General features: G+C 32.1%; 1 protein-coding gene across 2 annotated transcripts; it reads left to right on the plus strand.

Annotated features, from left to right (window-relative positions):
- The first annotated feature begins 1,303 nt into the window (after positions 1-1,303).
- Positions 1,304-14,938, plus strand: LOC107855606 (sugar carrier protein C-like). 2 transcript variants are annotated; one of them, XM_016700625.2, is made up of 4 exons: positions 1,304-1,650; positions 1,828-1,862; positions 1,960-2,046; positions 13,203-14,938. In XM_016700625.2, exon 4 carries the CDS (start codon positions 13,224-13,226, stop codon positions 14,781-14,783), a length of 1,560 nt encoding a protein of 519 aa, XP_016556111.1. In that variant the 5' UTR covers positions 1,304-1,650; positions 1,828-1,862; positions 1,960-2,046; positions 13,203-13,223; the 3' UTR covers positions 14,784-14,938. The 2 variants fall into 2 exon arrangements, with proteins under 2 accessions (XP_016556111.1, XP_016556113.1); XM_016700627.2 differs by having other exon boundaries at positions 13,422-14,938.
- Positions 14,939-15,773: the final 835 nt, after the last annotated feature.

Here is a 15,773-nt window from a genome sequence, read left to right on the forward strand (position 1 = left end):
TATTATATTATATTATATTATATTATATTATATTATATTATATTATAGATATAGATTAATGAAGGATAAAAAGTTCAAATCACTTTTCTAAAGGTCTTCACACTCTTAATATATTTTTGATTATAGATATAGATGTTCGGCATGTTTGATAAATTTTCAGTAATGTTTTGTTAATTTTCAGAAATAATAAATGTTTTTCAGTAAAAAATGGTAGAATGCAACATGATTATTTTCAGCATGTGAATGCGTTTTTTTTTTTTTCATTTTAAAATTAATCCCCATCAGAGTCGTCATTCTATCGTGACTCATTTTTCTCGTGAAAAGCGGATGGCGACTCTTCACACTCTTTAAACAATTCCAAAAAAGAGTAGTCACTCGAATCTCGCTTTTTGCAAGAAAAATGGGGTGCGGCATTCATCACGGCCATACCTTGGTTCGGATCGTAACAACTAGGGAGGGAAGACTTCCCGTGAACTGTAAAATCTTATAATTCCTAAGAATCCGACGGTCGACGGAAACATGTATGAATATCACGCTCCGGTAAACCATTTGCAATAGCTCCTGTGTTAGAAACACGTGGAGGTGCATTTCATACTTCAAATGGGGTGATTTTGGAGCTTTCTAGGTACTGTCCAATTTGTTTTCCTTTGGTCTGACTTTTAATCTACTGAACTTGGTGTATGATAAACTGCTTGGGACTCCATATTACTTGGAAGAGTAATCCTTTGTGAAAATTCTGCTGCGCTTCTCTGATTTTCAATCATTTTCTGCTTATCTACTTGAATGCATTGATTCGTGAGATGTCTTTTTTTGTTCTCTGCTTTGCTAGACTGTTTTAGTAGGCTTGAAGTTTTGATTTGATTTTGGATTCATTGGATTGATTCTTTAAGTAAGATCAATTTGAGTCCACCTAGTGTTAGCAATTACGACTAAAGTAAAAGTGTATTGTCATTACGTGTAGTCAAATACTAGTTCGGTCCAATTGTGGTCATATGTAATTTTGGTGATGACCAACTTGTTTTTCATGATGGCCCACTAACTGAGAAATGGTGTTATGTGTGGAATGAGCCTTAATTTAGTGGGGGTTGGTGCAGTTGGTCATGTGGTTAGTCCATGAAGTATCATTGCACCTAAACAATGGGTCCTTTCAATGTGATTCCCATTCTTATCATTCTCCTAAGAATAGGTTACTTTATTTTTAGTCTAAGATATGGTGGGGTATATTAGTGCAGAAATTTGTTGCCCTCGTGATTTATTTTGATCTTTTGAGTATAGTTGGAATAATGATTACAAACAATGGAGGTGCGAGTAAATAAGGACTCTAGCAGTATTTTTGTTTGTCACTATGAACCAAATATGCATAAGAAATATTTCAGCATATCTTATGCAAACATAACTAACACCACTAGCAATATTCTAATACACCCTACCAAACAACCTCTTTAAAAGTTTCCACTAACCATACTGACAATAAAAGAAAGAGTTCCATTTTAGTATCCTACAAATCTTTTTTGATTATAGTACGAGAATGAAATGGGCCTGAATAGAACGAAAGGACATAGAGAATTTATGTAGCTAATCATAACTGATGATTTTGAGGCAGAGTTGATTGGTTAATTGATTGAAGCGTGTTACTAATTTCTTGAAAGAGTAAAACTCCATGAAATACCTTTGCTTTAAAGAGACATAATTAATCGATAATATTTCTATCGAGAAAAATTGAGTCTAGAATTTGTTTTCCACTTGTGCATATATCATGTTAAATATCACTTACTGTGTACAACTATGTAATAGAGTGTTAACCTGATATGACTTTAACTGTTTCAGGAGTCCAAGGAACTTGTTTCATCTACAGGATGGAGGTAGGTCTGAAAAGGTTCTCTTTTATTGATACTTACTAACTGAAGTAACAGAATCCGCTTTCTCCCCTTTAACGATCTCGTGATAATGTGATACCAGTGAGGCAGTAACAATGATTGAGGACAAGGAAGTATGAACGGTTCAAGATTGTTGAACAAGAGGCTGATAGTGGATCTCCAGAAAAAGGTAAGTTGTTACTATTCTGACTTTTGAAATGCATGCAACAAACATCACTCAGAGTTTTGATCTATGGAACAATCAATTGAAAGAGCAACCCTCTTTTTATGAAAAAAAAAAAAACAAAAAATTGGAACAATTTGTGGTTTGAATAATTTCTTTAAGAATGTACCTGTGTGTCATGAATGTACCAATACAACAGAATTGGTGAGAATCAAGTTCAAATTCCTTCTTTCAATTTCAAGGTCTTTCAACATTTAAGAGGTGTGTACAACTATTTTCCCGCGCAAATTCTTGTAAGTTCTATTTTTTCAATTTAGATTGTTCTTAGCCCATTAAAAAGTGTTTAGGTACCCCAAAATATTTTGAAATACTATTTGATTACTTTATAATTTTTGATCTGTGAGTCTTAGACAAATTATCTTGCTTATAGTTTTTGAATAAAAAGAACTTCCCTACTAACGCTTCTAGCAATTGGTAGTTTTCTGCTGGCTATTCCACTGTATTGTGAGCCTTAGCTTCACCTTGTGCTGCCACTTCCTTTATTGTGGTACAGTTTATTCTTTGACCAGTAGAAAATTGGACCTTTTACAGGTAAATAATTAACTGATTTTATTGTCAAAACATGTTAAAATCTACTCCAATTATTTACATGCAAGTTATGAATCTTAACAGGGACACCCATAGTCATTACTTAATTCATGAGTTCTGTAAAAACCATGGTCTGAGAACTTGATGGTCTGTTTCAGTATCTCTAATGTGGTCTATGTTTGTTTTGTTTTCTTACGGTAAAGATGTGAATCCTTAATTGTTTTGTTCTTTTACCAGTAAAGTTGTGAATCCTTAATTAAATAGTTTCTTTTTAACAGCCAACTAAAGTTATCTTAACAATTGGATAGAAATAATGACTCCTAGCAATAAGGTTTCATTTTACTCCATAATTTTTATAAATGCTATGACAAAATACTTTGACCTGTAAATTCGACGCATATTAATTATAATTTTTATTATAAAAATTGGTATAAGAAGCGTTTGAGAAAAGAATCCATAGAAGTAACTCCACCAGAAATTCCAATGTCGTAACCAAAGATGAAACTCCCATGGCTGCCATAATACACGTAATTACCACATACCATGTTAGCTTCCCCGGGTAATCATCCCCCTCGCTCGTAGGGGTGATAAAGTGCCCACCAGCCATGATCAATTAATATCAATGTAACTGTTTAAACAGACAAGGAAGATTAATGATTTGAGATCAAGTGTTAAGAGATTGTGTTTAAGGGTGAAGGTTATATATAGATGTCTAAATCACATAACGAACTGGTTTATAATTAATTAGATTCATTACAATACTAATTTGTGTAGGATTATATTTCTTTGTATTCATGTAATGCGGTTTATTATCTACATTATGTATGATTAGAAATTGGGTAAACTACATTAATGGATGGTTTTATTTTTTTTGTCCCTCATAAGAATGGTCTTATAAAATTATTCTCCCTTTTTTTTTTTTTATATAACACAATTACCTTTTTTTTTCTCAATATTTTTATTTATTTTTTTACTTTTTTTTTTTTTTTTTTTTTTATTTTACTTTAATTTTTATCTTTTCTTTTCTCTCTCTCTTTTCCTTTAGCTTTTCGCAATCCTTACTTTTTTCCCCGTTTCTCCTCTTAACTTCTATTTTTTAAAAAATATTTTTCTCTTTTTTATTTTACTTTAATTTTTATTTTTAATTTTTTTTTATTTTTATTTTCTTCTCAACCCTTTTTTTTCTTTTCTTCTCTCAACTTCTACTTTATTTTTAAATTTTTCTCCATTTTATTTTTCTTTGATTTTTATCTTTTTCTTTTTTTTTCTTTTTAAATTTTTCTCAATCTTTATTTTTGTTTTGTCTCTTTTTTTATTTTTTCTCATCCTTTATTTTTTTTCTTTTCTCCCCTCAACTTCTATATTTTCTTTATTTTTATTTTTTATTTTCTTTAATTTTTTTGTAAAATATTTTTCTTCAATTTCTTCCAATCAAGTTATGTCCCATAAGCAAGAGTTGACACTACCACATTATAGAGACAAGACTTATGACTTTCAAATAAGAAGTTACATTTCATGGGCAAGAATTGACACTATCACATTATATTTTGATTTATGAGATGTTCTGTAACTCTTACCTTGGAAGCACCCAAGGACTTTCAAACAACAAAATATGTCCCACGAGCAAGAGTTGACTCTACCATGTTATGTTTTCATTTATCAGATGTTCTAGAACTCTTGCCTTAAAGGCAAGACTTAATTAGATCAAGGACTTTCAAACAAGAAATTATGCCCCACGAGCAAGAATTGACACTATCGCGTTATATTTTTATTTATGAGATGTTCTACAACTCCTGCCTTAGAGGCAAGATTTAGCTCAAGGAACTTTCAAACAATAAATTATAATCCACGGGTAAGAGTTGGTACTACCACGTTATGTTTTCATTTATTAGATGTTCTACAACTCTCTTGCCTTAGAGGCAAGACTTAGTTCAAGTACTTTCAAACAACAAATTATACTCCACGGGTTTGAGTTGACACTACCACGTTATGTCTTTATTTATAAGATGTGCTACAACTCTTCCCTTAGGGTCACGACCTACCTCAAGAATTTTTAAACAAGTTATATACATTGGACAAGAACCAACACTAACACATTATGTTTTTTACTTATGAAATGCTCTATAACTCTTGTCTTAGAGGAGACTCGGCCTAAGGACCATCAAACAACAAGTTATGTCTCATGGGTAAGCGTTGACACCACTACATTGTGTATTAATTTATGAGACGCTTTATAACTCTTTCCTTAGAGGTAGACTTAGACCAAGGACTTTCAAGCAACAAGTTGTGCGCTATAAACAAGATTTGACATTAACACATTATATTTTAATTTATGAGATATTCTATAATCATACATCTTTTAGAAATGTCCTTTCTCATATAACCTTTTACTAGCTCATGACTTAAAATAATGTTATCACTAATCACTCTACGTGGGACAAAAGATGATTGATTATGATCAATAAGGGAGGGCATCACCTTATGTAATCTAGTAGTTATCACCTTAGTGATAAGTTTATATAGGGTTGTACAACATGAAATGGGTCTATAATCTCCAACCTTAGAAGGATTCCCTACTTCAGGAATAAGAGTCACTTCAATGTAATTTATTGGCTTATACATAGTACCTGTCTCAAAGAATTGTTGCACTGACCCTGTAATCTCAGTTCCTACTACTGACCATGCCTTTTTAAAGAACAATGCATTGAATCCATCTTGACCAGGTGTTTTGAGATCACTGATATCCCTAAGAGTCTTCTTTATTTCATCCACAGTGACTTTTGCTGCCAACAGTTGTTGTTGTTCTCTATTCAGTGTAGGTCCTAATTGCATTATGATGGTATTAACACTTGGTAAGACATACATAGATTCCCCCAAAAGTTCTCTGTAAAAAATTAGAATTTCATTTTCGAACTCCTCTTGTGAAAAGATTCTAGTGCCATCTGATGTCAAGATACTGATAATCGTATTTTGAGCCACTCTATTCTTCAATTTTGCAAAAAAAATAAGGTAGTATTTGCATCCCCTGTTCTTAGCCACTGAACTATGGATTTTTGTTGTATAGCAGTTTCTTCAATCAAGCTCCATTTCTTTAGTTGTATTTTCAGCTCCTTCTCAATATCTCTTTTGTCAGCTACTGCATTAGGATCAGCCATGCTATGCTAGATTTGTTGCAACTGAGCTCTAAGCTTCTTCACCTTCGTACTCACTCCCTTAAACTCATCTGTATTCAAGCTCTGTAGGGAGATTTTAACTTTTTTAAGTTTCAGCCATACACCTTTCATACCATTTACATTCCCCTCCCCCCCAAGCTAGAGTCACCTTGTTCAGAAACTCAAGATGTCCAGCAATAGCATTAAAGAATCGAAAAGCTTTACGAGTGGTATTTGGGGTCCTTTACAGTTCAATACTCAATGGGGAGTGATCAGAACTCCTTGGGACCATAACTACTATCTCCAAATAAGAAAAATTCAAGGCTCATTCTGCATTTACCACTGCCCTATCAATCTTGCTATAAGTGTGCCCATTTGATAATGCCCGTTTTGATTGAAGTTTTAAAATATATTTAGCCATAGTTTTTGAAACTATATTTTATTCTTTTTTAAGGGGTGGGAATGGAAGGGAGGAACCAAATAAAATAATGATCTAATAGGAGAGGTCTATTCGGTGCGCGCCCAAAAAATAGTAGTTGTGAATTTTTTATGGGTTAAAAAAAAAAAAAGCTAATCACTTTGGAATGTCTTAAGTGGTTGTTTGATAGAGTGTATTAGAATAAATAATATTTTTATTAGGTGTGGTATTATTTAGTATTTTATTTGGTAATAATTTTGAGCCTATGTATAAATAATACATGTATCAGTCATACACCTTATTTGATATTACTAGTTTAGGTGCGCGTGTACCTTACTTTAATGAGTTCAAACATTATCTTAAATAGTATATTTATTTAAATAATAAAGATGAATATAATAATTAAATTTAATATCTTTTGAGTATGTAAGGATGGAGAATTTATTTAATAAACCTAATCTTTACCAAAAATATTTTTAAAAGTCGATCGACATTCATTTACCATCTGTAAAGTCAACAAAATAATATAATGGTAGAGACATCAAAATAATACAATTAAATCTAATCTTTACACATAAAAATTTTCTCAAAGTCGTTCGACACTCATCTACCACCTGTAAACAATAACATAATAATATGATAATAGAGATATCAAAATAATACAACTAAATTTAACCTTTACATAAAAAAAGTTCCTCAAAGCCGATCAACATTTATCTATCACCTGTAAACTGCAACAAAATAATACGATAAAAGAGATTTCAAAACAATACAATTAAACTTAAATTTTACACACAAAAATTTCTCAAAGTTGATCGAGATTCATCTATGAACTGTAAACTACCATAAATTAACAAACTAATAGAGATATTACGATAATACAATTAAACCTAACCTTTACATTAAAAAAAAATTAAAGCCGACCCACATTCATCTAACATTTGTAAATTAAAATAAAACAATAAGATAATACAGATATCAAAACAATACAATTAAACTTAACCTTTACACAAGAAATTCTTCAAAACCAACCGACATTCATCTACGACCCTAAAGAATGATTTTAAATTAAAACAAAGAAGATATATATATACACACATGTTGAATTCTATTATGCTGACAAAAATAGTGGAGAAGTTGAGGGTTAGAAGATCAAACATTTACCAATCTAGATATGCAATCAAATCAAGTTAGATGAGCATCATTAATATTCTCCCCATAGGTAAACCGATTTGTTCTCTAGTTTAACTTACATCTCAATATTTATAGAAGTATTTTATTAAAAGAGTCATGTTTTAGAAATATTTTTCTAATTGAACAGTAGAAAGAAAAATATTAATTAATTCTCCTAAAATATAATTTTTAGGAGTCACATATATTGTAGGAAGTCTAATAGAAAGAAAAATATAGGAAGTCTAGTAGAAAGAAAAATATTAATGTGATTAATTCTCTTACCATATATTTTAGAGTCTCATATATTTAGGAAGTCTAGTCAATATAATAAAAAATAATTAAATAATAAATTAAAAAATAGTAAAAAGACAATTTTATCAGTCTTTTAATGAAGATTAAAAAGTTCAAATCACTTTTCTAAGGATCTTCACACTTTTAATATATTATAGATTATAGATATAGATATAGATATAGATATAAAAATAGAAGATTATAGATATAGATAGGGGTATTACTAATACATTCTCAACCATGGTATTAGTAATATATGGATCTTAATGTATGAGATAAATATAAATAAAGACAAATACCTTCAAATTCTTTTAACCATTCTCTATATGTTTCTAAATTTTTCCAAAGAAACAAAGACTTTTAGCTTCGTATCCCGCACTGCAAATTTACTCCACACTGCATGTATTTCCTTAACAACCCAAAATGAAAAGCTTGCAAAATTGCTTCATGAAAAGCTTGCCTTCAATTAAAATAGTACACTTGAAAAGGCCATGATAATTGCTACAAAATCGAAAAGTAGCAGGCATGATAAGAATGACGGGAAGAAGTCAACTAATACTTAGCCTCCGGGCTAATTTAAGATTTGTAGAATACGGATGTATATAAAAAAAAAAAAGGTTAAATACATATACAGGCTCCTAAACTATTTTACTTTTTCCGTATAGGCACCTCAAATAAACCATCTACCTATTGAACCCTTGACTCTTTCACAAAATATATCAATTGACCTCAATCACTGACGTGGCGCTGACATGGCGTGGCATGTGTAATGCACTCTCCTAAAGGAGAGTGAGAAATCTTAATTAATTAAAAAAATAAACATAAACAATTACAACCAATTAAAAAAAAATACATTAAAGAATTTTTCTTTTTTAAAGAAGAAAATAATCATTATCTTCTTCTCCATATCTTCTCTTTATCAATGGCTTCTTGAAAAATCATTGACATATAAGTTGAATGAGAAAGCATAATTAATCAACAAAATTAAACATAAAAAATCTCAACCAATTAAAAAAACACATTATAAAGAAATTAAAAAAAAAAAAAAAAAAGGAGAAATAGCCATGATCCTCTTCTCCATATCTTCTTCTTCATTAATGACTTCTTTAAAAATCATTCATATATAAATTGAGTGAAAAATCATAATTAATGACTTCTCCATATCTTCTTCTCCCTTAATGACTTCTTTAAAAAACACATTGAAGAAATAAAAAAAAAAAAAAAAAACATCCTCTTCTTCTCCATTAATGAGGGAATGGACAAAGGGGGAGGGGGGAGGGCTATGTTCAATAACGAGGGGGGGCTATTCAGTCGACGAAAAGGGGAGGGGCTGTTCAATAGACATAAAGAGGGAGGGATGTGTGGGAAGGGGTGGGGTTAGAAGAAAAGGGTTGTTGGGTGTGTCGGGGGCGGGGGTTGGAAGAGGAAGGTTGGTGGGGTTAGGGGTGTATTAGTTTATTTTTTTAATTTTAATTTAATTATATTAAAAAATTATTTTTAAAATTATTTTAAGTTAAAATAATACGTATCATTATTTGATTTGCCACTTTGCCACGTCACTAACGTGTGTATTACACACATTTTATAATTTTTGCCACGTCAGTAAATTGGGCTCAATTGAAATCATTTGTGAAGTAGTAAAGGGTTCAATAGGTACCTGTCTTAATTGAGGTGCCTATACGGAAAAAGTGAAATAGTTCAAGGGCCTGTATATGTATTCTGTAAAAAAAAAAAATATAGAGTAAATACATAATTACTCCCCCTAATGGTGGCTGAAATTTTCAAAAAGACACATAAACTTTAACTTGACCTATTACCCCACGATTCTTCTTTATTCCGTTTCAAATACACCATTTTGGACCTTTGCATATATACACGCGCCACAGGCGCGTGAAAGGACTCAAAATTGACTTTTTTGACCAATAAAAAACTTCTACGTGTAAATAATTAATACATAATTTATATTCTTTTTTTAAAGAAAAAATTTAATATTTATTTATTTATTTAAATTACCCGGTACCCTAACCCCCCTCTCCCCTCCCCCCAACCCACTCTTTCTTCTTCAACACCTTCAACACCATTAAAGCTTCATTAAAGCTTTTTTTTTTCTAAATATCATTAAAACTCTATTAAAGCTCAACACAATGTCTTCTTCAACACAATATCTTCTTCAATACCATTAAAACTCCTCCATTAAAGGTCCATTGAAGTTTTTTTTAAAAATATCTTTAAAACTCCATTAAAGCTCATTTAACTATCTTTAAAACTCAATTCAATCATTTAACTATCCTTAAAACTCAATTAAATCATAAAATAATCTTTTGAAGTGATTTGAACAAAAAAAATTGACGGAAAGAGCGATTTTGACGGAGTGGAGGGTTAGGGGGAGATGCTGACAGGGTGGAGGTGTTGGACAGAGGGTAGGGGTGCTGAATGGGGGTGGGGTGGAGGGGAGCTGCTGTACGTCGGGGGAGGGGGTGCTGGATGGGGTGGGGTGGGGGAAGAGGGGGTGAGGGGTGATAAATTAAATAAAAAGGAAAGATTTATTAAAAAAATGAAATTAAATATATTTAACATGTGGCAACACCTGATTGGTGCGTGTGTTCACTCTCTTTGTTGTGACTGAGATTCAGCGAAAAATGGTGCATTTGAAATGAATTAAGTAAGAATCGTGGGGTAATAGGTCGAATTCAAAGTTTAGGTGTCTTTTTGAAAATTTCGGCCAACATCAAGGGGGTAATTATGTATTTACTCAAAAATATATTTAGTGGAAATTGATCTGAAATCTACTAGGTAAATAACTCAACATTCCGTCAAAGTGAACCACTTAGTCTTCCCGTAGCATGGGTCTTAGCAGATTATATTATATCAATTTTAGAAAATATACACATCAAATATCTAATTTTACGAAGAGACTACGTGTTTACGTGACCATAACTACATAACTTAGCAAACATAGACTCCTAATTACCCTATTTAGCCTAAGTTTCAATTAATTACAATTCATAGTCCTCTCTTGCTTATTAATTATCTGTAATTATAATTCATAGTCTCTCTCATGTATTTTTTCTTTTTGTCTATTTTCTATTACTCTCCTTTTTTTCTTTTTTCAATTTTTTTCTTCATTTCTTCTTTTCCTTTTTTTTTTTTCATTTCTTTCCTTTTTTTTTTCACTTTTTTCTTTTTCGTTTTTTGTTTTGTTTTTTCTTTTTTGTTTTTTTCTCTTTTCTTTTTTTTCTCCTTCTTTTTTTTTGTTTTTTTTTCTCTATTTTCTATTACTCTCCCTTTTTTTTTTTTTTGTTTTTTTCTCCTTTTTCTCTCATTTTTTCTCCTTTTTTTTTCTTTTCATTTTTTCTCCTTTTCATTTGTTCGAACTAGTAAATTCAAATACAAGTGCAAGCTATAAAATACAAATACAAATGTAAACTATAACATACAAATACAAGTGCGAACTATAAACTACAAATACAAATGTGAACTATAACATACAGATACACGTGTGAATTATAAAATACAAATACAAATGCGAACTATAACATACAAATACAAATGCGAACTATAACATACAAATACAAGTGTGAGTTATAAAATGCAAATACAAATATAAATATGAACTATCATTTGTATTTTTCAATTATTGAAAAGAAACGATTGATTTTCTTTCTACAAATACTTGTTTGTATTTATTGATACGAGTTATATTTATTGATACAAATAAATACAATTCAAATTTTTATACAAATACAATATTTATTAATACATATTGTATTTATATTTGTAAAATTATTTGTTTCATTTATTTGTATCAAGTGATATTTGTTTATTTACAAATACGAATGATAATTTTGACATACAAATACAAAATGGTGTATTTGTATCAAATGATACATTACGTATTTATATATTTTAGAATCAAAAAATTACATTTAATACATTTACTTATTTGTATACAAATACAAATGATAAATTATACATAATCACGGCTAAATACAATATGTGATCAACTTACAAATACAAAATAACTCTTTAAAAATAAAAGACATCGACGAAAATAGAATACAAATACAAATATAATCTAAATATACAAACTCAATAAAACCACAATACAAATATAATTCAATATAATATGAAATCAGTTATAAAATACAAAATAGGTCTTTAAAATACAAGTGTGAATATTTAAAATATAAATGATGGTGCGAACTAAAAAATATAAACACAACTGCAAATTATAAAATACAAATACAAATATGAAAAACAAATACTAGCACGAACTTTAAAATATAAATACAAATACAGTTGTATCAATGAATATAAAAATATAAATGATGGTGTGACTACAAACGATAAACAGTTATAGTGTTTACGTTATCATCCATGACTTGTGATCGAGTAGTCATATTTTTCGAAAATACAAAAACTATGAAATAGAACAAAAAAAATGATAAAGAAAATAGGTACAAAAAAAATCAAAGAAGCAAAGAGAAGAAGAAAGATAAATAGAAGTTGGAGATGGAAGAGAGAGAAAAAAATAAAAAAATTGGAAAAAATAGAAAAAAGAAGAAGAAAAACGAGGAAAACAGGAAAAGGAAAGGATTTTAAAAAATGAAAAAGAAAAATAAATGGTAGTATTTTTGGAGAGATTAAATATGCAGTGTATTTATGTTTTTTATGAATAGACGACTGAGTAAAAATGAATACAACTGCTATAAATGAATACAACGGTTAAATAGGTACTGTATTTATATTTTATATGAATACAGACTATTGATAAAATCGAATACAGCGAGCGTAAACTGAATACAATGGCTATAAATGGTAATTATTAAAATATGGCTATGAAAGGTGAGTTTTACGGCAAAGTGTTGCTATTTTTGAAAGATACCTTTTTTTAACTTATATCGCCAGTTGCCACCCAAATTGTCACTCTTTATTATCGAAGGAATAATCACCAATAAGGATTTAGGATTGTGTTGGAGTAGTAAATACTCATTCATTCTTAATCAAAAGTTTTTAGAGCGAACAATTTAAGTACAAAAGCACAGGAGTAATAGTTGAGGAGAAATTTAACCTGCTTACTTATTAAAATACAATGGCATGTTATCTTTTGTTATATAAAAGACGATCAAGCAGTAGATACAAAAATTTGATAAAATTGATCTAAATTTGAGTTGAGCAAAACTTAATTAGTAATTTTTCAAAAGAAATTTTGTTTAAAAGGGAAAAAGATTTCAAACACGCGTAATAACTAACCAAATAAAACAACAGTAAAAGAAAATATTGTAATTTATTGGAAACTAATTGGCAAAACATAGGAACACTGCCAATTTCTAATCCTACACAATGTAGATAATAAATGATAATAAACCGCATTACGTGAATAGAAAGAAATATAATCCTACACAAATTAGAATTGTAATGTAACTAATTATAAACCAGTTCGACGTTGGATTTAGACATCTATATATACCCTTCACCCTTCAACGCAATCTCTTAACACTTGATCTCAAATCATTAATCTTCCTTGTCTGTTGAAACAGTTACATTGATATTGATTGATCATGGCTGGTGGGCACTTTATCGTCCATACGAGAGAGGGGGGTAACTACCCGGGGAAGCTAACATGGTATGTGGTAATTACTTGTATTATGGCAGCCATGGGAGGGTTCATCTTTGGTTACGACATTGGAATTTCTGGAGGAGTTACTTCTATGGATTCTTTTCTCAAATGCTTCTTCATGTCTGTTTACCACGAACAGGCCCTCAACACTTCCACCAACCAGTACTGCAAGTTCGACAGCCAGTTGCTCACCCTTTTCACCTCTTCTCTCTACCTGGCTGCCCTTATCGCCTCCATTGGTGCTTCTTTTGTCAGTAAGAAACATGGCAGAAAATTGACCATGTTCCTTGGAGGTCTCTTCTTCTTGATTGGTGCGGTCCTCAATGCTGCTGCCATCCACATTAGCATGCTCATCTTGGGTCGTTTCCTTCTCGGCCTTGGTGTCGGATTTGCTAATCAGTCAGTCCCTATTTATTTGTCCGAGATTGCTCCCTATAAATACAGGGGAGCTTTCAACGTCCTGTTCCAATTGGCCATCACCCTTGGAATCTTGACAGCTAATATAGTTAATTTTCTAACGAACAAGATCCCTGGAGGTTGGGGCTGGAGAGTCAGCTTAGGAGGTGCAGCCGTGCCAGCTCTAGTAATCATGGTTTCATCCATGTTTCTCTCTGATAGTCCCAGTTCGTTGATTGACAGAGGAAACACAGAGGAAGCAGAGCAGCTCTTGAAAAAGATCAGAGGAGTCGACAACGTGAAGGCTGAATTTAAGGACCTTGTGGAGGCGAGTGAAGCATCCAAGAAAGTAAAAGGGCCATGGAAAAACCTCATGACAGTGCGAAAGTACAGACCACAGTTGACTTTATCGGCTCTGATTCCAACATTCCAGCAGCTCACTGGGATTAACGTGGTCATGTTCTATGCTCCCGTGCTTTTCAAAACTCTAGGATTTAAGGCCAATGCTTCCCTAATGTCAGCTGTCATCACTGGGGCCGTCAACGTGGGTGCAACTTTTATTTCAGTCTATTGCACAGACAGGTATGGCAGGAGGGTACTTTTCCTTTGGGGTGGTGTCCTAATGTGTGTATTTCAGGCATTAGTCGCAGGTCTTATTGGGTGGAAATTCGGAATTACAGGGGTCACAACAGATTTGCCCCAAACGTATGCGATATTAGTGGTTCTATGCATTTGTGTATTCGTGGCTGCCTTTGCATTCTCATGGGGTCCATTGGGGTGGTTGGTTCCAAGTGAGATTTCTCCACTCGAAGTTCGATCTGCAGCACAATGCGTCACCGTCTCAATGAACATGCTTCTCACGTTCGGGGTGGCACAAGTTTTCTTGAAGATGTTGTGCTGTATGAAGTTCGGATTGTTCATCTTCTTCGCGGCCTTTGTGTTTATAATGACACTGTTTGTCTACTTCTACGTGCCCGAAACCAAGAATATACCCATTGAAGAAATGTCCCAAGTCTGGAGAGAGCATTGGTACTGGAAGAAGTTCGTGGATGATGAAGATGCAGAAATCAAGCCACGAGTGAAGCCTGCAACAGATATAGTCTAGTGTAATGGATTAGCACATGTTTTAGTGTTTTTGTATAATTTTTTTTTTAATCTTGATATATGCTTTAAAGTTGAGGAATTTTTGGTAACAATTGGGTGTTGTTAGAATTGGTTAATTTTACATAATCTTTCTGTGCAAATATTCCTGTTTCTGCTTCATTTTTATTCCCAACGAGGTTAACAAAACCAAAATTAACTGAAATAAGGTTACAAAATATAAGTAATTTGGTTCAAGACAAAATTGTTTGTCTACAGAATCAAAATCTGCATAGGATAATACTATTAACCTCTATGATTCTTCTTAAATACAGTTAGTCTTGGAACAGGGGATCCTCATGTACTCCAAAAAAAAATAATAATAAGCTGTTGTCACGATCCGAGCCGAGGCCTTGGCTGCGACGAGCATCCCAAACCATAAAGGCCCGGGCGCCCTTCTCTATCTGGCAATAATACACACCTTTCATATACTATAAAGAAACGAGGAAAATATAATAAGAAGGAAACATGGTCAATCTCTTAGTGAAACTGAACAATTCAAAAGGGAGTTCTTAACATTCAAAACACATGACACCAGTCTGCGCAATCTCTAATAATACAAGAACCAACATACATAATAAAACCAGGCCTTCCGAAATAAGGGAGGCTCACCAACTGCAACTTCTGACCAAACAACTCTACTGCTTAATGAAACCCTGGGGTTGTGCCTTAGATCCTGAAATATGGAGGGGGCGTCAATACATATGTACTGGTATGTGAAACAACCCAAAAATAGCATGCTTTTACACAAAATAGGTGAGAGCATTTCACAATAATAGTGAACATTTTGTAAGTAAATATACATGGGCATATTTCACACTTCCAAAACAATCAACACTATCTTGTTAAGGGCATGAAATCATTAGGTATCGTCATACCCTGAGTAACGCCCCGAGTCTGTACCTTGGACGCTACGCAGTGCTTACGACCCCAAAGGACCACAAGCTAATCCATG

The sequence above is a fragment of the Capsicum annuum genome, chromosome 4 (assembly GCF_002878395.1).
Source record: "Capsicum annuum cultivar UCD-10X-F1 chromosome 4, UCD10Xv1.1, whole genome shotgun sequence".
NCBI lineage: Eukaryota > Viridiplantae > Streptophyta > Magnoliopsida > Solanales > Solanaceae > Capsicum > Capsicum annuum.